At 34.7% G+C, this 25,497-nt stretch overlaps 2 protein-coding genes across 2 annotated transcripts in view; both read right to left on the bottom strand.

The window, feature by feature from the left end:
- Window positions 1–25,497, bottom strand: part of LOC106660926 — a 276,802-nt gene that overhangs the window by 244,965 nt on the left and 6,340 nt on the right. The gene's annotated exons all lie outside the window — the stretch shown is intronic.
- On the bottom strand, window positions 9,096–9,938 carry LOC106660927. Its single transcript, XM_014383985.2, has 2 exons — window positions 9,829–9,938; window positions 9,096–9,541 (listed from the first exon to the last, which is right to left on the bottom strand). The coding sequence occupies exons 1-2, from the start codon at window positions 9,835–9,837 to the stop codon at window positions 9,194–9,196; spliced, it is 357 nt and encodes a 118-aa protein (XP_014239471.1). The 5' UTR covers window positions 9,838–9,938; the 3' UTR covers window positions 9,096–9,193.

The raw sequence follows: 25,497 nt of genomic DNA, 5'->3' as shown, positions 1-25,497 counted from the left end.
GTTTTTCCGGTGAAAACAATTAATTTGGACAGTAAAAATAAAACCGCCCATCGTCAAAAATTTCTACTGCATGACTTAAGAAAACAGAAAAACTGTTTTATCCAAATGCCAATTAAGAGGTGGATCAATGAATTGGGGAATGTTTTTCTTGTTTGTTTTGATTGGCAAACGAATTCTTCTGGTTTTTGAGATATGCAGTTATTTCCCAGTCCTACACCTGAGGCCCCACTAGCTTTAGATAATTCACTTTAAAATCCAGACACTACGGTTTTTACAAGTAAATGTACGCATGCTTTGGTAAGTAAAATGTTTACATAGTACAGTAGTCAATAATTGATTGACACTTTTTATTAACGACCTCTTGCCATCGTTCACCAGTTTCATTATGTCGTTTTCATAATACTTCTACGTATAACAATTCGCTCTGGGCTGTAGCTGGTGTGGGGTGTTACGTTGTCCAGGTGAAAGGTAACTCCTTTCCGATTAACCGATTCTGGAAGTTTTAACAGGCTAATCACGTAAACTGTAAGTAAAAGGCAACTGAATCTTTCCTTCTGCCTGACCGTACCACATTCTAAAGAACACCTTTAAAACACATAGAAAGCATATTTGTTGTGCGATGCCACTTACGAGGTTGTTTTTCGTGGTTCGTGCGAGTCATCCATAGCAATTATGCGCTTTAAAAATGGGTTTTCTTGGCGACTTCGCAGAGCACAAATAGATTTAAAAGAAGTCAAATTGACTTTTCAACGCTTGGATGAGATGTGTTTAACACTGTTTCAGTTATAACTTTCACTACAATCAAATCAACGATGACACAACCGGCGCCTGAAACGCGACTTTTCTGGTACGACTTTTCACCCAGTGGTCGTCCGCCAGGCCGTTCGTTAGCGGTCGGGCTCGCCTTCCTCTTCATCGGGATTCCTTGTGGCTAGATGTGGCAACACAAAAAGAGAGGAAGGGGAAAAAATTCACCGAGTGGTTTAGGATGAAATAGTCCCAGTATTTCTTCTGAATTCCAAATATGCAAGTCGGCCTAATGGCCATTGTGTGGGAGCATAGCTCGTTAAATTTCGATCCGCTAACGGAATTTGAGTAATTTCATACAACAAGACAGGATCGCTGATCGTTAGCCTCTTCCATATTTTTGTTGCCTCCCCTACACCCGAAACCAACGTCAAAACAAATCAGATGGACGTTTATAGATAAAACACGCATCGAGAGTTGAAACTATACGCCTCCCTGGTACAAGTTTAATCCTAAACCACCCCCACGCCAAACCCCTTTCCTACCGGTTTTTGACAAATGGACCTGTCCGCCTCCATTCATCACTTCCTCTACGTCATATTTCAATTTGATGGGAATCTCCACAAGCATTTTTTTCTCTCTCTCAAGGGGAAACGGCTCTTTTGAATTCCGGTCACTATAATTGAAGCTAGCTGTGATCTTGTCATGAAAGGATTGTTTTCAAAACCGATATGATATCATTTTAAAACAACGTTGTTCAACATAGGGGTGCGAAACTATATCAATCATTACTGATATCGGAATTTTGCCATTCCATAATTTTGGAGAGATACTTAGAGGTATCGGAAAAACATGCACAAAAAACATAATTCTAAGATGAGATGTTAAAAACGAATTATAATGACGATAATGTGATATATTTCTTGCCATATGCAGATTGATTGACTGATAAGAAGCATTTTACTTCCGTTCCCCTATTACCATTCTTGTTATTTCATTTATTTATTTTATTGGGACTTTTTGACAACAAAAAAAACTGAGACACTTTTTTGTGTAGTTTCTTATAAGCCAACACGTTTTGACATAGGACAGCGGTATACGAATAGGGAGCGCAGATGTGAATCAGTTAATCTACTAACAATTACAATGGTAAATAGATAAATTGGTTGTTAAAGAAGTTGCAGAAGATTCTGTTTTTCCGAAAAAAATAAAGACTTTTTTGCGATTAACGACTACAGTCTTCTAATTTAGAAACCAATGACAGCGTTGAATTCATCGTCAACACACCTTTCAAACAGTTTACGTCGATGAGTATCATCTTACCATTTAAAATAGTTATGTCCTTATTCGTATCATGCTAACCTGGAGAGTTATATCAAGATTTCTTGGCTAGTGAGAAACTAGACAAAAAATATGAGTTAACGTATCTTGAGGTTTATCCCAAAAACTCCCCAATAAAAAACCGGTGTTAGACAAAAGTTAACCTCACTCTGTATGTGCACATGCATACAGAAACATCACTCCGATATTTTAGTGATCACAAGTCAAAGCTCTTTTCAGCCTTAACATAGTTTTTAAATTCACTAATTTCGTGGCCCGCTTGACCAATTAATATATTACAATTAACTAAGGTTTTTAGTTGAGATAAAAAAGTCAATGGCACGAGCGGGATTCGAACCCACGATCTTCTTAATGATTTAAAATGAAGTATACTTCACTAAAGCTCTCCGTGGCCATTTCATTTGCCGTCGGCAATCCAATCCGATTACACGACATTTGAAAGATGGCAAAAAGGAGGGAAAATTCAAAAGGTGGGGTTGAGATGGGAAGTTAGTGTCCGAATGGATCGAGGTAGAACAGCGGCGTATCTAGCCGAACATCGTGGGTTCGAATCCCGCTCGTGCCATTGACTTTTTTATCTCAACTAAAAACCTTAATTAATAGTTTTTAAATGTAAACACCCTCATTCTATCACTTATTCTTAAATACACCCTACTTTGCATACCATTCTCGATATTCCTCCAACACACTTTAAACATACAAACAACTACATAAACACTAATTAGTCTAATTGTGGGTCGATGATCTACTATCGACTATCTACTCCTTTGTAATACACAATACACACCCATTCATGCTTACAAATAAATACATTCTCACGAAACGGTTAACCCAGAATAATCATCCAACTTTTTATAAACACAATAATAAACTTACAAAATTAAAAACTATGTATATTAATAAATACGCCAGTTTCATTCGAAAAACATAATAAGAGATCCAAAGTTTCGCTGCCGTACTCGACCACGATTTTAATGCCGGGTAGCATTCCTACTCGCTCTCTATATAGAGCCCCTTATTACACCATGCAATTGAATAGGACACGAGCATCTTTCTCTGCATGCCGGACAAATACTTTTGCCTTAAAAGTAACAGTCCGTGCGTTAAACACCGGGGACACCAATCGACCGTGCTCTTGATGCTCTATATGCAAACACACGAACATATATTGTTTTACCAACACTTATTACCTTAATAGAAATGATAAATGATGGAGTGAGTGAGGTGTTCAATTCTTTTTAAAAGGATAGTTCCTACTCACAGTAAGTTGTTATGCAACGATCCGGATTTCGAGCCTTTTAGCTCATAAATCAGGTTGTAGAAGTCCTTCAACCTGATGATGAGCTAAAAGGCTCGAAATCCGGATCGTTGCAAAACAACTTACTGTGAGTAGGAACTATCCTTTTTTAGGTCGGTGGAGGAATATCAAGTACTCCACCGACCAAACGGAATGAGCGTACTGTATGGATGTATTTAAGTGTATAAATGTATTTATTTGTATGAACGTGTATAGAATATAGACTTAGTGGGGGCTGAAATGACCTAGATGTCGGAAGCCCCAGCAAAAAAAAAAAAAAAAAAAAAAAAAACTATCCTTTTAAAAAGTACTTATTACCTTAATTGTTAAAAAGCACAGAAAAATAGATAAATAAACGAAATCTGCTATCATGTGAGAGGCATTGTACAACTTCACTGAACGCAGAAAGTGTACATAGTCATAGAAAACAGATTTAGATGATTCGAGCATGTACAATTAAGTCTTTCACATATTCGGCGGTTAGTATTTATTATGCTCAACATCAACCCAATTTTTGGTGGAGATTTTATTAAAAGTATTTTTTCATACTTATTTATTTTAAATTTTGTCCAAAGTGTGTCGATTGTTTTGATGTTGGTGCGATTCATTCGATACGTGTAATGGTACAGTATAAGTACTTTTATTACGATGCCGATACTGAAAAATATCTTTCACCTGGAAAAATTGACAAAATCAAATCGAATATGTTTTTATTCCGGACACTGCAATTTATTTGTTACAACTGATTTCTTGGCTGAAAACTAGATTATACATAGCAAATTATTTATGCAATTCAAAACTTTCAAAATTAAATCAATTCTATAAATTCTATTTGTCTTCAAGAAAGCGTTTCTGGCTAAAAAGGACAAATGTTATAGACGTCATTAAGTGTTAATCCTTATAAAAAGGAAGAGTTTTGAACAATTTTAAACATATCATTGTTCAAAACTCTCTATTTTAATAAGGCGTAAAAAATAAATCACATAACTCACAGTACAGAAGGCGGCATTGATGATAGTGTTTCAAAAATAACAATCACTTATGACTTGTGGAGTTACCATTGAGTAAGTGATCAAAAGGAACGGAGATTGAGCAAGAAAGATGAATTATCCCTTACCTTCAAAATTACCCATCTCCTACAAACCGATCCCTTCAATATCTGGGAAAAATACCCACACGTTGTATATAAAACAGCAAGGCAATATTTGTCTTTACGGCAAACTACTCGTTCGAGAGTTTCCCCCTTTTGCAATACATTTTATTAAAAGAATTTTTTTCATACTCTATTTATTTTAAATTTTTTCCAAAGTGTGCCGATTTTTTGATGTTGGTGCGATTCATTCGATACGTGTAATGGGCACAGTGTAAGTACTTTTTTTACGATGCCGAAACTCCATTATCTTATATGATAAAATGGTTAATCACTATTTAGCTTTATCTATTAAATTTTGTTAAATACGAGTCTTCACATAATTGTTTATTTTGTGAGCTTATTAAGATATGCCCAAACGTCTCCAAGGGCATCCATGTATCAAAGCGAACTGGCTACTAGAACAACAGCACCCTGTGAGACTACTGAAGAAGGCCAAATCCTACTTGATTACAATATTTCTTTTTGAATTTTTTTTAACTAATGAGGAAACCAGTGGATGAAACCTAAATTAAACTAGTTTTGTGTATATTACAACGTGTAAATAATAGTAATAAAATGTAAATAATAACATGTAAAATTATTGGTAGAAGTTTATTTTGCTTTAATAATAAATCAATCGTGTAATGTTCAAGTACTATCTGTAGTTCTAGATAAGATGTGATATATAAATTTATTTTTGCAAAAAAAAATTACATTAGGCAACTGAGAAAAATAGAATAATTTTAACGGAGAAAGCGCTCCGGGTAATAGATTTGAACCGCGTGATTTTTAACAACAAAAATGTCCGAGATTTGCGGGGGTAAACTGTTTTGAAAAACCCACATGCTCAGGAATGTAACTAAGTACTGATGTAAATATATATATAAAATGTTATAAATAGGTAAATAAATGCGTGTATAAATCAATATACATGAATAAGGAAATTGATAAAAATATAAATAAGTAACTCAATAATTAAATTAATAAAGAATTACATTATTAACGAATAAATAATATAATCTTACATGAAATGATTAAATTACTAATTATCTACAATCCGTTTCGGCTGGTATTAGTGTTTTGGGTTACGCACCAAGCACCAATAAAATGAAAAAGTGTATTCTGGGACTTTTTAATCACCCGAAAGAATTTAGTTGTCGTCTCATTCACCTCTTCACCAATCCATGTAGCGTTCGTGATTTCATGCAATGTGATAATTTGTCATCTTCAACTGGAGCTAGTGGCAAGGCGCAAGAATTGTTCTGAAAAATCTGGACTTGTTTAAGTCGGTCTTACAAGTGTGGGTTCAGGAGGGACAGGCATATAGAGTAACGGACGTTTAACAATTATGCCGTATACTAAGAGATTTTTGTTTACACTCATGACCGTTTCTTTCCTAAGTAGCGGGAAAAGGATTCTGATGGCAGCTTTATTTTTGCCCACTATAGTTTTAATATGGTCGCTGAAGTTTAGTTTCGAGTCCATTTCAACACCCAGGTAAGTGATTTTCTTGGACTACTCAAAATTAATTCCTTCCACAGTTACTTGTGGTTCACTGTATTTCGTTCATCTTGCAAAGTGATACTTGGGTGAAATGGTTTTGATTTTTGTAGGTCATTCCGTATTTTTAAATTATGGGTAAAGCTATTATAAACCTACATTGTGAAAACGCGAGAGAAAATGGGATTCTCTGTGTGGGATATTGCCAGAACAACCGGAAAATTTCACGATTCGGCGAATATGAGAGATAATTTAATTGAAGGGCACGAAAAGGAAAATTGACACTTTTTAAATCGCGCATGTACTTTATTATCGACAGATTTACCGTACTCTCTCTTCACTTTACTTCGCTCGAATTGTAAAGGGATATCAACGGAAATCCTGCCAATGGTTTTGATCCTGATAAGTCCGTTCATTTTTGTTTGACGGATTTTTGAAAAATTCATCAAAAAGTCTGGATTACACAAGAAGTTATAAATATGTTTAGGCGAATAGAGGCCTCTTCAATTGGTAATTATTATGCAGGTCTATTGAGGACTATTCGACATCCGCTTACTAGAAACGAAGGCGTACCAGAAAACTATGTTTCAATTCTCGTCTACACTCTAGTATTAAACAGTTATTTTTTCTAATTTCTGTCATTAGTCTTTAGCTATATTTAATTAATTAGGACATGTTATTTATCTGACTCCAGATTTTACCATGTTGTACCTAGATTACTCTTATTCTTATAGTAAAAACTTATTCCTGCATGATAATAAAAGATAATATAAATCAAATAAAAAGTAAATTAAAAACAATTCAGAAACGAGTCAACCAAAGATTAGTTTAGCATCTAATAAATTGTTTTAAGTGGGAAACTGCATTGAAGAGTAATGATTTATGCTTGTTTATATATCAAAATTTTAATCGAAATACCCATTTTGGGCGTTGACATGATGCTTATCACTGTAGGGTAAAGGCCCCGGGTTCAAATGCAGAGCCGCTGGATACATACTCCCAAATGGGCTTTTCATCACCAAGGGTTCATGTGACCTCTGCTGTTGCGAGTGCTCGTAAAAATATTAAAAACCTATGCCCGTTATAAAAGTTTATTTTGGGATGAACATATTAATTTAAAACAATTACTTTAATTAAACTCCATTTTGTTGTTTGAATTTTCTTCGAGTTGTAGACAATGAGGGATCCCTATTCAATTACAGAACCGTCCTCTTTTGTTGGTGTATCGTGCTAAAATACAATAAGATCGACTGATGAATAGGCCTGTAATTAGTTAGCGCCTTATTGGAAAAATAAATGGCCAAACGGAGGGATTCGAATTTGCTGTTTTCACGTAAATTGTAGGTGTTCTTTGTCAATTTATCAATATTCATTAAAGTAGTTAGTGCGGTTGTCTATGCGCAAGAAAATTTAAAAAAAATGTTTTTTGCAAAAAATTATATAAAATTGTAAAAAAGAATATTTCTCTATATTAAAAAAGAATTTTGGCACTCACTGTTATTCATATTTTAGCAGCTATAATTTAGGAAAATAAAAAGGCATCAGGGTGAGGACAATTTGCTGATCCTTCCAAATCTGGGGATTTAGCCAGAAGCCAAAAAACAAAGCGGAGATTTGTTAGTAAAACTTTATGTATATCCGGATGTTGATTGTAAAGCTTCATCGGGAACAAGGTTGAAAATCCACCACCTCTTTATAGTTACACCAAATGCATCAAATCATAAATAATCTAATCACGACTGGATATTCGGGAAACAGTGGTTTGTATGATGATGGTTTATTTAGATTCTGTAGCCTATAATCCGAGAATGTGGCATACTAGTGCTGGCTAAATATGCTTAAATAATTCTTCATCGTCGATCCTCATCTTGATTAATGATATTCCTTGTTTATAAAATCATAGCCAAAATTACTGCTATGTCATGATATTATTACCATTTAATAATATCCAAATAAATGAAACGACTTGAAAATAGATATATTTGTATACACAAAATAAAATTATTGACAAGAAAGAGTCTAATAAGTTAATAATGTTTTTGGGCCGAGGCCTATTGAAACCTATAACAAAAATTACGTATAACTGTTATCACCAGCGATGTTTTAACATTTTCTAACAAAACTATTTTAAGACCTTTTTAAAATCAACCAATCCTTCCAACGGTTTGCTAAATCGATTCAGTTGATAAAAGCTCGCTTTTCATGACCTTTTGAAGGCGTTTTGGCACTTTGTTTGGGTCTTGATGGAACAGACCTTAAGTGAGAACTTTACGCTCAACAGCCTAAGTTTTAAAGGCCCGCCCATCGTTCAACATTTCACTCAAGTGGTAGAAATGGATGGAACCCTCTTCTTTTACGGTTGCGATGGTTTAATCTGATTTTCGCGATATTTCACACGGTTTATATGGTTATGAGGGACATTTCTGAAAATTAGCAATAAAGTTGGAAAGAATAATAAATTAATATGAGATAAAAGCAGAAATACGGCCAGATCAAAATTATTTCTTTTGAAAGTTTAAGCTGTCTTTTTAAAAAGTATTTAAGGGAGCAAAACAATTTATGTTATAAAGTAATGCTAGTAGTAATAGTATTTGAAATATACTAAATGTTCTTAATTTTATTGATTCCGCGTTATACGCTATTTCATGCGCGCATTTTTTTTTTAATAATAGTAAAAACAGTTGAAAAGTTTTAATGTTGAAAATTATTCTGAACCCTTGGTCAAAACAGGGTCATGATTACTTGATAATAATCAGATGTAGTATTGTTTCATAATTATTAAATTCAATCTGACTTTATAATCACCACGAACTCNACAACCCAATACTATGTGTATAATTGCCTAATTATCGTTATCTCTCTTTTTTCTCTATCTATCTATCTGTGTATCTAGCCATATCATCAATCAATCTATCTATGTATCCATTCTCTCTCTTTTTTTCTCTCTCTACCAACTTAGTTCTCTTACATACAAACGACTACCTCCCTTGTGTGTATGTCTTATTATTATTCTGCTTATTTATTTGAAGAAAAATTGATTATAAACAAAATCAAAGGAAATAGTTAAAAAGAGGAAAGACAAGCAGGAAGACACAAGGTTTAATGGAGGAAGCAAAAATTTAATTCTGTAATGTAAATTAAATTCCCGACCGTACCACTGAACTATAAAACAGTAATCACGTGGTAGACATAACCTCTCCTACCTTGAGTTGGGGGTTGTACCGTTCTGGGGCTTTTCTTGCCATAATCGAAGGGTTTTTTATCGAGTTTAATACCGAGTTGTGCTGCTGTTCAAGAGCATCATTTCCCCACCAAGTAACGCCCTTATATTTCACAACCACCTCAATGACCGGTTTTTCCGAGCTGGTGTTCCTCAAGATGGTCCCACACTTTTCTATATATGCGCATGACATCCCATTGTAAAACTGCCACCCTAACCGTCTAGACGAAACAGCGATCTTCTCAAGGAACTCTGATCTTCTCAAGTCAACTCGCAACTTTCGGCCGCTCCTCACACTATTCGTCTTGATGTGATAACAAAAGAATAAAATGTAATAACATGCAATACTGTTACAGTCCTTGAGAATGTACTGAGGCGGTTTCAAGGAAATCGCCTGTAAAAACCTTAAATATATCAATCTGTTGACATATTTAAGATTGTTTTGTAAGTTCTATATAGTTAAATTGATTGTTAAATTCTCAGTGCAAATATACAAATATGTTTTTCACAATGTGGTATTAATACAGGTGATGGCATTAAAATAAGTTAAAAGCTTGAGCAACTGTATTTGCTTTATTCTTAAGAACATACCTTGATCATGAGTGTTGTGAGAGAGAAATTGGTCGACACTTTTAAAATTGAAAAGATTCTGAGACAACAGCCAACGTCACGGTCATTTTAAGTCATATTACACAAGTTTATGGACTTCAGTCCATAACCAATTCAAAGAATTAAACTCTCTGTATAGAAAATTGCTAATTGTAAACGTATGGCGTCTTTCCATCATTTATCTCCAGCAACATAACAAGTGCACGCAGTTGCATAGAAGATAAAGGTAGTTCTTTTAATATTAACACATGCAAACTTGTTAGCAAGTTTCAAAAAGATGCTCAATATTCAAATTTATTTGTGCAAAAAACTGCGTTTGGAAACTTAAGAATTTAGTACGTAAAATTGAATTCATAACAAGCAATCTGAAAGAATTTGGTGTTATGAAACTATTTAAACACATTTATAAAAAATCAGGAACAATTTTCTGAGAAAAAGTTTGATAAGAATAATGTAAAGTTAGAACAGAAATTCGCTTCACTTATATCAGTTAAAAAGAGATCTTTAGTCCCAAGAGGACAATTTATTGAATAAAACTAATGTTGAAATTGATAAGAAGTACTTGAGATACTTCGATTTGGAGCTAACTTATATTTACCGTACAACAAACATACCTTTCCTACTAATTACGGATTTAGAGGCAATGATCAATGCGGTCGAAGATAGGCGAATGGAAGAATTAATTAGGGCTGAGGCTAGGAGCATAATCAGAATATAACATAACCATAATCAGAATAATTCCTTTTCGAAAAATAATCACGACATGAAAACGACTAGATGATAGAACCTATTTCGAATGGACACTGTGAAATCTGCTACGTGAAAGCTGACAAAGGAAACAGAAATGTCCTAATGCATAAAGCCGTATGCAAAGGAAAGATTTTATCCCAGCTAAATGATGGAAAGATTTTTAAAAAATCTTCCTTGGAAAACATCAGAACATCATCGACAAGTTATTAAGCTTAAGATAAAACAAAGGAAAGATTTTATCCCAGCTAAACGATGAAAAGATTTTTAAAAAATCTTCCTTGGAAAACATCAGAACATCATCGACAAGTTATTTTGTTAGCTTAAGATAAAAAAATCTTTACCGCGATTTCTCCTAAAACATATGGGCTACATAAAGTACGTAAGGAATGTTTACCTCTAAGACCTATAGCCTGCAAAGACCACAATCTTTTACAACCATTCAAAATGAGTTAAAACCAAATGTCAGGCCGTGTGTGAGGACAAATACAATGTCAAGAATTCGTTTTAGTTCATAGAAAAGATAAAAAATATTATATGGGGAATATTTAATGGGCGTCGTTATACGCATATATGCGAAAACAGCAGAGACAAAATGTACAACCGTTAATCATTAAATACACAGCTTTAGGCTCTTTATTACAAGGATAACATAATTAAAAAAATATATATGAATGAAATGTGTGTCATAAGTCTTGTCAAAAACGAATCCTATAAAGAAAATAATGGTACTATACGTGATAATAAAAATGAAGATAAGATAATTTTCGAGATTTAAAGGTAGTGCTATTATTAAGAAAAATGGCGTTATAAGGGAGGATAGGAATGGATGTAGGGCGTAACACGTGCTTTATATTAGTCATTAGTTTTGTCTTGCATATCGTTGAGGACTTAGGACTCACTTAGCCGGATTCCAGTCACGCTTCCAGCCGCATCACGTATGCCCTGCACCACCCAAACCTCTCACACCGCAGGGCCGCAGCCACACAAGCCAATGACGATGAAAGAAGCAAAGACATGTCATTTTCCCACTTTTTCCCATTCTTGCCGTCCGCTCTCTTTATCTTCCCTTTGCGATATTTTTTATTTTCATTTTTCTCGTCCTTTTTTGGCATTTGTACAAACCGTCCTACCCCTCAAGAGTTGGGAAAGTGAAATATCTCTGAATTATACAAGAACGATGGCCCCACTCTTTTTCGGTCCTTTACCGCATTGCTTCCAATGTCTTTTTTTTTGCCCTGGTTTCCACGGGGTGAGATCAAGATTGCGCTCTTCAGAGACGATGAAATATATTGTCGTGTTTTCCGACCAAGTGAGCCAGCTGAATGAACCCGTACGCGTTTATTTTACAGCATCCGACCTGACGGTCCCGTTAGAAAGGATTTTGGTGAATTCTAACCAAATTTCGTCCGTCTTTTTCACTATTATTCTTCGGCTGAGCGTTTTTGTCAACGATTTCATCGTGTGCGAAACCTCGAGGTCTATCGTTGTTATCATGGATTTTTTCGTGGATGAAAACGTGAAAATGTTTTGTCCCCTGGATAAATAACTTTGTTTAAAATCCATTTGAAGTTATTAAGGTGGTATTCGGTCGATTGTATCCTCAATTCACCAAAATATTTACGGACATGGAAAAGAATACAAACCACAAACACAACCACACAAAATAACAAAGTTCAAATATAATACAATGAAATATTTCGTCATGTTATTTCACGGAATTTCCGATGATTTAATATGAACAATATGATAAATCCTACCATATAAGTAGTATTTTTTCCTACAGGATATTTTTAACAAACAAAGCTTGACCGAATCGGGAATGAAAATAGAAATTTGATGAATGAAAAAAGCTCTTTCGTTTAAATATCGCAAAAAAATGGAAGGGTAAAAAAAAGGACAAATGTCCTGATCAGTGAACCCACTTTGGGTGCACAATGTATGTGTACATTCTTTGAAATGTATGATAATTTTAATGTAATTTTAATTTAATGTCAATATGAATAACGGAGATTGGATGATTGTACAATCGGGGAAGAGAGAAATTAATTTGCTACAGGAAATAATAAAATAACCGCGAACTACCAAAAACTGTTGAAATAAAAATTGTTAATCGTTTTAAACAAAGTGAATTTTATCAACCATTCTTTTTGTACCGTTGCTAAAAAGCAGACAAAAATTGCTAGATAGAGAGGGAGAGGGCGAAGNAGAGAGAGAGAGAGAGAGAGAGAGAGAGAGAGAGAGAGAGAGAGAGAGAGAGAAATCAAGTTGAATATATTTACCTCGAAGAAACGTTAAATCAAGAAATGATTTTTCATAGAAAACAAATGCGTATTTTGCATTGCGTGGTATCATTTATGTGTAATGTTAACTGTCAAACCAGCTATCCTTTAAGGTGCATAAGAATTCATAAAACTCCTTTTGGAATAGAAAACATGAAAGGGACAGAATTATCGAACGTTGGCGTAATTTATTTATATTTATTCAAACCGTAGGTATTTTGGGTAAATATAGAGATCTAATTTGATTTAGAAGATTTTACGCATTGTCTCCCCATTAAGAAGTTATATCATCACGGGTCGTTTCAACACTCGAAAGGAATAATTTAACCCCTTAATACTCAATATACAGGGGATACACGAGTTCATTCACATTGACCTCACACCTACACGTAAATAAACGGCCTATAAACACAACCAACCTCGTATCTTCAATTGAAATTGTTAATTTTATTTTATCATATCCTGTCAACAAGGTAACTTATGGTAGCAGATTATTTTATAATTTGTGTTAATCGATGGTTTTATGAATCCCTTATTGAATAATAATAAGGTTCATATATTTTAATATATATCAGAAATGTATCATAGTCGACATATTATCAGGGAACGTAGACCACGGAGGATAACCCATGATTTACTTAAGCGACCTTTCATGCAAAATGGAAGCGAACGGCCCCACGAAATGCTAGCTCAAAGCCGCTGTCGCATACCATAGATTTCATGGCTTTTTCCATGACAGTGCTTCATCGCGAATCGACATCTCAGCATTTTTCAATCCCAGCGATGACATTTGATCAAATGCCGAAATAAGTTAGGATAAGTAACAGACTGGCGGAGAAAAGTGATTGCAGAAAAGGATTTGCATGTAAATGAAGTTATTTACTAGACGTCAATACAAAGTACGTGCAACCATAAATGTATACTGGAAATAACATAGATTAATAAGCCATTGCGCGACTAATTGTTCCACATTAAAAAAATCAATGTATAAATAGTTTTGTCTTATGGTGAAAAACAATTAATAGAAATAGTGTCGCGATGGACAAAATAACTCACAGGACACTGAATATTGCGAAATACCGATACACATCACCAAAACAATTAAATACAATCTTTCATAAAACAAATTTGCACTACTATGGAAAAAAGGACTACATATGTGCATAAATGACGATGGCAGAAATTAAGAAGTGGAGCTGTCGAAAAGAAATTTTACACAGGATTTACAGCATTATGGTCAGACATATCCTCGCATACGAAACCATTTTGCCTACAGGAACTAGGAGAATATAAATCTACCTGGCATTCCATCAAATGATATAGTAAAGCAAAGAAAATCATGCACAGCATAGCCACGAAACATTTCTAGAGGGATTAAAACATAATTGAACATGACCACCTTATTAGCTTCATGCCTCGATGAGATGACCAAAACGAGACACTAAACGGAGCGGGCTAGAAAGGCACAATTAGTCGATATACTGATGCGCCCCATATGCAAAAAGCTACATTTGCATGAATTTTTTGAAAATACATGCAATGTATGAAAATAATTAATTTAATAATTTAGAGAATACAGAAGCATTGGAAAAATACTACTATGTATGTTAATTGATAAAAGAACAAAATTTCTCATTGAATAAGTACTAACGAAGAGTCGGGTATAGGAAGAGGTTTCATGAGTTGAAAAATTTCACTATATTCACCTCAAGCTCATATTTCCAATTAACTTATAATAAATAATCTGATCCAGATGAAATATTTTTTATGTCAATCGATCCGAGTTTCTCAACATTGCTTAAAAATTCTTAAGAAAATATTACAATCCGTCTTTCTGTTTAGAAAATTGATGATAATTTTTAATTGAACTTTTTTCAAATTAAATTTCATATGATAATAACATACAATTTTTTTAACAATATTGTTTTTCAATTACTGAAGCAGGTAAATATAAAAAAGATCATAAAGAAAAGAAATACCTATAGGGGACCTCAGTGGCCTCAATAGTTAAAGTTTTATGTGCTTAATACCCACTAAGCCCTACTTAAATGAAATGTATGTGAATTATAAACTATGCATTTAAGAACGAATGAGAGGGTGTGCATTATTGTTCAAATGGAATATTCTCAACTTATTCCGACAATAAGTTTAAAAAACACAGTAAAAACGGTACCAGACTGGAGATTTATGTCTTGTCTTTTTTTTATTTCAAATGTAACAAAAAAACATGTGGTTAACTTCTATAATCAAATCTTTTGTAAATTTTTAAAATATTTATACTTTTGAAATTGCATTAAATGCACTGTGTGATCCGTATTGAAAAAACATATTTTGTTATGAATACTGGCCTAAAGGCAAAGTTTTAAAAATAACCGATAAAAAGCACAATCCATTCCTTAAAACATTAATTGCCACCAGTTTTATGCAACTATCGAAAAGTATTCGAACGTAGTGTCGATGCTACTCTCTAATTTTCTCGATTCCGCCCAGTCAGCAATGTGACTCCGACCATAATTCCCGACGTCCGGGATAAAACCAGGGTGAGGCATTTCATTCTTCTGGTTGAGCAAATATACCGTTTTGTTTGTGAAAATAACAGATACTATTTTCATCTACTGGCTATATTTATTTATTGAGTATTTGGTAGCTACAACATTATAGTTTCAGAGAATCCAAAACAGATCTTATGATCATAGTTTCACAAATCATTCTTTTTTACGATTATGCACATTAGAAAATTTGTGTACATTCCACTTGTAAGATATATTGGTGAAATTGTAAAAAGTGTAATTTCTAAATTGATATAAAGAACTCATGACAGGATATCGTTCCATAGGAAATGTAAAGGCGAAAAACAATTCATCAAACCGAAAATTTAAAAATAAATATGATTGATTTCAATAATTCAGTTTTTAATAAAAAGCCTTACCATGGATAATTCTTCATAAAAAAAGGTTATTGCTACTTCACTCGTTTTAACAAAATCAGCATAAAGATGGACTGATAAAGAGTAAATTTTTGAATTTATAAATGCTTCTGAATTTTTTCATCAGATTGGCAATTTCGTGAAACGGCCTAGTGAAATATTTCTCAGATCTTTTTTTCGTTGGAGTACAATTTAGAACGAGAACGAGGCTATTGAGTCGTATTCAACTTCCGAAACCTCAAAAAGATTTTAATACATGGCTTCCCAGCTGTAATTAATTTCTGCCTATATGGTTCATTTCATCGTGTTGGAAAAGGGGAAAAACAGAACAAAACATACCTCTCGGTGTATCATTTCAAAAGTCTTGGTCGGTCTGATAATGAAAAGATAACAATACGCATATTGCTAGCTTGTTAATTATTAACATCACAGTTAGTATATTATAAATCCAAATATGTAGTTAGTAGTCATAGTTGGCCTATTTATCATTTTCATTAATTATACTTGTTATCTCATGTCTTGGTTAATATGAAAAAGCTATCGGATTCGAACCCCCCCCTAATATAGCAGAAAGTTCGAATCCCGCTCGTGACACTAGAGGTATTCACGATCTTTCTGTTAACCCTGTTAACTGTGTAAGTCCTGTTAGATCGAGAAAAATGATGATGTTAGATGAATTGTAAGAATCGGCTAGTTAACATAGCTCAATCTAATGGCAAATGTTAGATGGTAGGTCGAAAATGAAGTCACATTGCTATCCGTTAGGGCGTAGGTAACCAACATGGCAGCCACGAATTTAACTGCTGTTTTTTACTCTTTAATACGCATTAATTAAATCAGAGCAATACATTTATTTTGTTAATTTCTGACTTGTCCTTATACTCTCATTCATAGAAGATACATCTCCTGTCCTATTAAGTAGTAGGCTGTTACACGTTAGGATATATGTAAGTTAGGTATGTCAGCATTAATTGAAGCTTTTCATTTGTTAGCACTTTTCGAGTGCATAGTTCGCATTTTGAATGAAAGAATTGATTAATTTTCCTTTTTTATTAACATCTGGCATCTTACACAAAACACAAAACAAAACCAGAACAAACAACAAGCCTTCAAGGACTGTTATAGCTTTATTTTTGGTTCTACCAATCGCCAGCATTACGGAAAAATTAACATTTAACATGCTAAGAAAAGAAAGGGGCGTTCACGATCTTATTGACATTTCTCTATTCGAGTTAAGAAGAGTTAACATCTTACCAACATCGAGAATACTCCTACTAGCTTATTCCCCTCAAGACAAGAGACCTTTCATAAAGTATATAATTAATGAAAATATATTATTAATATGCTAAAATTACTATATCAATAGTAATACATTCGAAAGAAATTTAAGGATAAAGGGCATCAATCACAAATATTGAACTTCGTAAACTAGGGAAAAAAATAGAATTTTCTACCATATTCTCTCTCACTCCCTCTCTCTCTCTCTCTCTCTCTCTCTCTCTCTCTCTCTCTCTCTCTCTCTCTCTCTCTCTCTCTCTCCCTCTCCTCAGTGCTCTTCTGCTCATTGCTCTCACTTCTGGAGTAGGGAATCTTCAATTCAATTTGATAATATATCAATTTATCTGTCTATTATGTATATCTATCTATTTATGTACCAGTCATCAATCTCTAATCTAATCTTTCTTTTAGTCGATCCACTCGAAAATCGGCCGATAACTTAGTATATTTTGGTTATAAGTTTAGTTTGCTGAATTTCGTATAATACACACGCTGTTGCGTGTCTCCTCACACTCAATACAGCCGGGTATTGGACTGTTGAGAGCCGAAATGGCGCGTTGGACGGTAATTGAAAGAGTTTGGGTAAACAGAGTAAAGGATGTTGGCAAGTTAGCGGTACGGCCTCCCAGGGGCCCCTTTCACAACGGCCTCCCCCTGGGCTAGCAACCCTTACCGAGTTCATCCCCCATCTCAGGGGTGGATATCCCAGAGAGAAAGGGACTCCAATTTATCACTTTTATTTCCCCTCCTCGGACCCGCCTTCTGGCAAATACCTGCCTTGCATTCAAAGCGAATTTTAATTGAAGGCTCCTTCACGGGATTGCCGCCGTTCCCTCTGTGAATAACAGCGGTTAAGAAATTATTCAAAAGGGCAACACTTTAAGTATTCAATGCCAAATTGACGTTACACTTCTGTCATCGTTAAGATAAGAAACTGAAATACAAATTAAAAAAAAAAAAAAACTATAAAACACTGAAATATTATATAAGAATGTTAATTATTTGATTTTTCAAAAGTTTTTCTTATCTCTAAGCTAAATCCTGACATTATAGGACGTTTCCTGACGACCCAGCTGTGCGATCCTCACATCCCGATCCCACAACTTTTTCGGAGAAGCTCCAGGCATATATCTTAAAAGTGGCCGAATGGAGCAAACTTTGGAGTATAAAGCTTAATGAGTGCAAAAGCACATATGTATAATTCACCCTCCGAAGGAAACCCCTCATATAATATTCCTCAATAACATTCCCATCCCAAAAACAGACTGCGTCCGCTCCCTTGGGTTCCCAATACAGTCAAGACAAACCAGGAACCAACATACACGACAACGACAGGCAATAAACCAACGGTCGGACTACTCTTTTCAACGTAAAAAAACTGGCAAAAACCAATCTGATCGTACGGACCAGAATTGGGGCCACCGCCAAACCTTTCAAAATGCAAAAAGTACACTCCTTCCAATCCAAAGTGCTCAGAACCATATTCAATGCTCCATACTTCGTCTCCAACAACGCCCTTCAAAACGACCTCAAAATCCCTTTCATGCAAAGAATAATTTCCAAAGCATTTTCTATCTTACACAGTAAACTCTCCTCTCACCCCAAACGAGCTACCCAATCTTTATCGAATATAAACCACTCCTATAATACCACGAAATGACTGAAAAGGATATGGCCTCGCGACCAACCGAACGAGAAGTCCTCGCGTATATCTGGGAGAACAACAATGGTAATTAAATGGTAAAATAAATATATTAATAAATAGATTAAAAATTTTAAATTTTACCTTTCATCACAAAACGCTTCCGCAAGTATGTTTTTGAATAGTCCTCAAGGAAAACACATTTCTTTTTTGTAACATACAATTAAATTCACTAATTTCGTGGTCCGCTTGACAAATGAATACATTACAATTACTTAATGGCAAAAGGAGGGAAAACTCATAAGGTAGGGTTGAGATAGGAAGTTGATGTCCGAGTGGATCGAGGTCACGATAGCTCAAGTGGTAGAGCAGCGGCGTATCTAGCCGAAGATCGTGGGTTCGAATCCCTCTCGTGCCATTAACTTTTTTTCATCTCAACTAAAAACCTTAAGTAATTGTAATACTACTAATAAATGTAGAGGGGCGTCGGTGGCCGCAACGGTTTAGACGTTGTCACGGCGCTCATCGCTGTAAGGTAAAGGTCTTTATACTTACAAATGGGCTTTTTTTTTAAAACACCGGCACCCCTAGGGTTGATATAACCTCTGCTCGTAAAAAAAATGTAAATATATACACATAAAAGTGAACTTATTTAAAATAACGTTGGATACCTAACTTTTTGTATATTTTGATTATTTTAGAAAAAACATATTCTGATACCCTATTTACCCGATTTGAGTGAGTGGTTAATGTAGAATTAACATTTTTTTATTCAATCCATTATAGTTAGTGGTCCAATGACCAATTTACTTCCTTCAATTAATTAATATTTTTTGGAAAATTCGAAAAGTTATAGATTGAGATGGGAGTTGGTGTCCGACTGGCTCGAAGTAACGATAGCTCAAGTGGTTTGAGCAGTGGCGTATGGAGCCGAAGGTCGTGGGTTCGAACCCCCTCGTGACACGAACTTATTCATTTCAACCAAAACCTTACATAAAAAGATTATTTTTTTATTGTTCGAAGAATTTTAGATTGCGGGGATCATAGGGGACTAGCAGGGCAGTGCATAGTCTTGTTTTCTTTTTTTTGGTCAATTTAAGTTTAGATCGTGTGTCAAGTAGTCGTTTTAGCAGTCTGAATCTTTAAATTTTTACGTTTGAGTCTCGTATAGGGATTCAACGGAAGTCGTTTATTGAGTTACAGTCCAAGGTATCGTTCGTGGTTCGCAACGGGACTAGGAAGGGTTAAGTATTGATGTGTTATAAACAAAGGTAAAAATGAAGGTGTTAGGGTGAGTTGGTAGACAGCCGGGTAAATTGTGAAGAGGGGGGGAGCGAGTACCCTACCCTGTGGAACACCAGCGAGAATCGGGTAAATGGACAGTTTGGAAGTGAAGGTCTATAATAGGAGTAGGATGCTCCTAAGCTTCCAAAGCATCCCCGGGTTCGATACCCTGTCAAAAGCCTGGGATATGTCCAGGAAGACACCAAGGCAATCAGATCGAGAGCAGGGGCAATTGTTTTACAACGCGGTGAGCTTGATGAATAGTCGAGTGTCAACTCCGAAAGCCGAATTGGTATACCATCCCTTTAATTAAAATATTTTATTATCAATCAACCAGTATAATTTGTAAACTTAAATTATCTCAGTTTTGTAAATTAAAATTATCTGAGGGTAACACTATTAAGAACAAACCCATCGGTCATCCTTCATTTTTATTCACATTTTCCGCTATCTAGTTCAATATCGGTCTGAATTGTCGCGGATGTACCGCGTGGGATCTCATGCCGTATGGGACTGTTAACGAGAAAGCCCCGTGCCCAGCCGGCCGAGATAACAACCGTGCGAAGGCCTACACGAATCTCAATTCAACACTTCGCGAAAATAAGGAAAGAAAAAGCCAACCGATGTGCCTCCTTAAGGAAAATGACATTTTCCCCGTGATGTCAGACTTGGAACGTCAGACTTAACGACTTCCTCTATTTCTTCCAATGACAGCCATTTGTCCTGAATTGCGAAACAGTGACAAATGCCGTCTCATATTTCAACGCGCAAGCTTTCAAACGTACTGCAAACTGGTTTTCTGTAACTCAAATTGGGCAAAAGTTATTTTCAAATTTTTCTATTCGAAAAAATTGGATTCGTAAACAACCATAAGTTAAAATAACTTTTAAAACTGTTATAATTTATGAGATATTATATCCCGATTCTTCTTGTTCACCTAGGGACGACATTCGTTGAAGATTCTCGCCTTATATTTCAGCCAGACAAATTTGAGGAGATTTTATGATATTACAAAACGTCCAAGTTGTACCGGGCTTTTCGATTTCTACATTTAAACTCACTGGTTTTGAACATTTTTGTAAAATCGGTAAACTGACAAAACGAAATCTTTTATCCACAACTTACGCCTTCCTGATCATCGCGGTTCATCTTTTCTCGTCATGTGTAAACTAATGTGGTCTTCCCTAATCCACTGTTAATATCAAATCAACATAGGAAATGCCAAATTACATCCGAAAACATCGTAAAAGTAAAATAGGCGGATCGAAAACGATCAAGTACGATTTAACCGCTGACACATACAATAATACAATAATTAGATCAAACTCGACTACAAAATAGAAAGATAAAATTTCTGACAAGAAACATCTTTGAAACCCCAATGAACTCTCGTTTTATTTCTTCGCGAGTTTCTTAGTAAGTTTAAATGTCACCGCCCTTACTTTGACTTAGGCCGACAGGCTTTTCACGTAGTGATCCACATCTACAGTTTCTTGAAAAACTAACATTCTTCTGAATTCATGTTCAAGCGTTCTTACATCCATCGGTTTTTACACTCTTTACTTTAAGTTTAAAAGATAATATTTTATACAATTTTGTTTAAATAAAGAGTTTTATTCGAAATATTCACTTGGTGTCTTTCAATGTTTAATGTTTAAAACCTGCATTCAATTAAATCTGTAAACTATTTTGGGCTGTGAGTTTCGAGTCGTTTTTATTTGTTAGGATACGAGTGAGGGATACTGCTGGAATCAAACAGCAATTTAACGGGAACATTAGAAGACAGTAAAATTTCAATACGAACGTTGTCTCAGACATAACTTAGTAAAAGAATGCTAGGAATGGGAATTGTTACTCCACCGATGGCCCCTGTCACCACTCGTAGACTTTCCCGGACGACTTGGAATGACGATGTTCGAGAAAGCAAGAACATTTACATTACCAAGCCCATCATATGTCAATGATGTCTTGTGCATATCAACGTAAACAAGACATGAACTAGAGCTTTTCCTGTAAAAGTTAACGAACTGCAGTTGTTTTACTATGGAGACAGAAAACACTGTGCCTGAGAAATAAAAAGGCTCGGGACACTTACCAGGGAGATACCATTTTCTCTGACAGTCAGGCGGCGCTTATGTTCTTAGCCTCATGCAAGGTAAAGGCAAAACAGCTTATGGAATTTTACGAAATCACTGGCAGACGTCAGCAAGTGATCCCATTGAACTGACCTGGGTCCCTGGGCATTCGCGACATAGGGGTAATGAAAAAGTGGACATGTTGATCAAAAAACGAGCCAATGTGAATTTCTCTCCTCTTTCCAACCATATTGTGGCTTTATATATAAGTGAGAAAAAGACCTTGCCTCAAAAAAAGGAAATATCCAAAAATTCTTCCTTCATGAGGCCAAAACTGGTAGAACAATACCCCAGGCATGAGGCATGCAAAGGGATTCAAAGAAAGTCAATTCACAATACTAATAAAAGGAAGTAACCTCAACAGAACCAGGATCCTGACAAGGCACTGCCGCCGTCTAAGGCACATGTACCAGATAGGAGTACAGGCAGAAGAAATACTTTGTACATAATGCCAGTAAGAGGAGGACACCACTGAACACGTTTTATGCTGTTGCGAAGGTCTATATAGATACAAATTCTTGCCAACTAGGAGAGGAAAGCAGCAAGTAAGATGGTACAATAGGTCGAGGTCCAGAAGGCCTTATGGCCACCTCTTTGATCCCTATCCCATTCCCTATAGAGAAAGAGAATATAGAAAATAAAGTTTCTATATTTTACTATATATTATATATATATAAAAATCTCACGGTTACCTGTACGTTGATTTATCATGACTTGGATCACCCATGGAGGCATATATGCTCGTCAGGTTTGAACGTGTTCCTTTTTCAAAAAATACCACAAAAAAAGAACAAAACACTATAAACGTAGTCCATTGGAGCTTTACAATGGTTTTTGCTGTATTCCGTTTGTCAGTGGTGTTCACATACAAATACCCAACCATATTATGAATGAAATCCAAAAGATAGTATCATTAAATCGTCAAACATATAACAGAAACCTCTTTTTTTTTTATAAAGTTTCAAATTTTTCGATCAAAAAAATTTGGTTAGAGAAGTCTTTTTAACCGTAATACAAATTCCAACAAAAACATGTACCCAATATTTAAAGATTTTTTAAAAATAATTTTGTAAGCCAGAATGAAACAAAAAAAAATTCGACCCTAATAGAAAATTAGAAGTCAAATAATTTTTTATCATTTTTGGTACGCCACGTAGCGGCGGAAAAATGTACAACATTTAGGCATAATCTCTCTAAATATGTAATTGCGTGTTTATAGCGTATATAAAAGGGAAAAATTCAGTTGTTCGAACCGATATCAGAGATCACTTTTTGTACTTATGTTAATTTGGACCCCTGATTTCGCTCATTTATTAAGAAAGGTCAGTTAGTGTTTTATGAAACGCCCCCATTAATACTTATAATCATTATGTCCGAATTGAATGTGGACTAATACATCTTTAAAATAAAATATTTAAATTTATGATTAACTTGTGGATATGCTTCTTGAAAATATTTATGTGAAAATTTTAATCTACCATTCAACTGGATTTTGCATCGCCGTAAATACATGGTTTTGTCGAAATCTGCAAACGATCAGGCAGAATTACAACAGTCTACTGGAGAAATTGTAAAACTGTTTAGCAATGATGCAGAGGTAGCGGTGAATTCCAGATTTTTTTAGAAATATCTGTTCGTGTGGTCGAGGTGAGCCCCACTTTACATCAGAATTTCATATCAAGAAATTCATATCATTACATTATTCCGAGATTATGGAAAAGAAATTCTCCCGATGATAGATGTCTTGTCTGCCTCGAGGAGAGCGACACGATATACCCTGTTACATTTACAATTTAAACAATCCTGAAACATGAACATATCGAAACTATTTAGATAGTGAATCAATAAAAAACACACAATTCAAAACCTACCGAGTTATGAGAAAGAAGTTAAAAAAAATATACATCTTCATTTACAAAAGATTACAACTTAAACAATCACTATTACCGTCAAAAAGTTTAAGATTCTATTTATTTATTTAGAAATCGAGAGATGCGGTCTGGTGTGATGTAGGTTTCAGAAAAACATTTCCTTTATCGTGCCAACGTTTCGTTCTTTATTGAGATCATCTTCAGGGCTTGGGATGTACAAACATTGTTTACATATAACAATTACATTTTGGATGTGGAAAAGTGAATTTATACAATGCAAAATATATTTTTATATATTCAATCAAAGTATTTCTATTCACTCAAAGTTTGTCTGAATCACACCAGACCGCATCTCACGATTTCTAAATAAATATTGATTAACGGTCACTAATCACCACACAATTCTATTTATTCCAAATTGTATGCCTTACTTTAGTTGTTTACTTGTATTAACACACGAGCTTAGCTACATTCTAAATTATCTCATTTATTAATTTATACTTATTATTTTGAATATTTAAAAAATCAAATTTTTACGTAAAAAATTGAATAATTATATTACATAAAACGATTTTATAATTATATTATATATTTCACTACATCAATTATTTAGTAGGATTTTAATTTGTTCTAGTACTTTAATTAATTTTATATTAATATTATATATTTACAACAGAATTATTATCAGCGTGATCCTTGTGTTGTATGACTCAAATTTATTTTATATTTATATCATACATTTTACTACATTATTTATTAATTATCTGACTTCTACATTTTAAACAACTATTGTATCTTTTGCCTCTTTTTTAACCATTTGTAACAGTTGTTTATAAATGTTAAATTGTTTTGTTGTCAATTTTCCTCAACGTGGTGATTCTTAACGATAACCAGTTAGACTATTTAAAGCACAACGCCTAGCTTCTTAAAAGTTGTCTGTTCTGAAAGTAAACAAAAACCCCGTGCTCTTGTTTGAAACTTGAAGAAATTAGCATCAACTAGAGACTCAGCAAGACGACATTTAAGCATGACGGTGGTCCCTCGGTGTATTTGCACAAGCGACCATTACCCGGGGCAAACATGGCAAAAGCCGCAGTCGAGGGACTAGAAAACTCAACCCAGGGCGAAACATGTTCGGAGAGTTAAATTAACAGCCTTGCATGGAATTGTCTGCGTTGCTGTAAACTGCTCGACAGTTATTAAATCATCTTGTTCTAAAGGTCTATTTGCTCTGCGTTACCTTCTTACCTGTACACCATTCCTGCCACTATGGGTTAAGAAGCCAGATATAATCAAACTTGATGGACCTAACGTCTTCCAGTACGATATCTAGCAGAATAAACGAATTCCTTCTAAAAACCAACAAGAACGTCCATATTAATCTATACTCTGCACCTACAGACTTGATATTTTGAACCTTCGTTTCAGGACCAAAATATGTAAATATCAAATTGCCTAATTGGCTGTGCCATAACTAGTTTCGTCA

The sequence above is a fragment of the Cimex lectularius genome, unplaced genomic scaffold, assembly GCF_000648675.2.
Source record: "Cimex lectularius strain Harlan isolate CLEC.00 unplaced genomic scaffold, Clec_2.1 scaffold65, whole genome shotgun sequence".
Lineage (NCBI taxonomy): Eukaryota > Metazoa > Arthropoda > Insecta > Hemiptera > Cimicidae > Cimex > Cimex lectularius.
The sequence above is the reverse complement of the archived record's forward strand: the minus strand, read 5'-3'. Positions and strand labels throughout refer to the sequence as shown.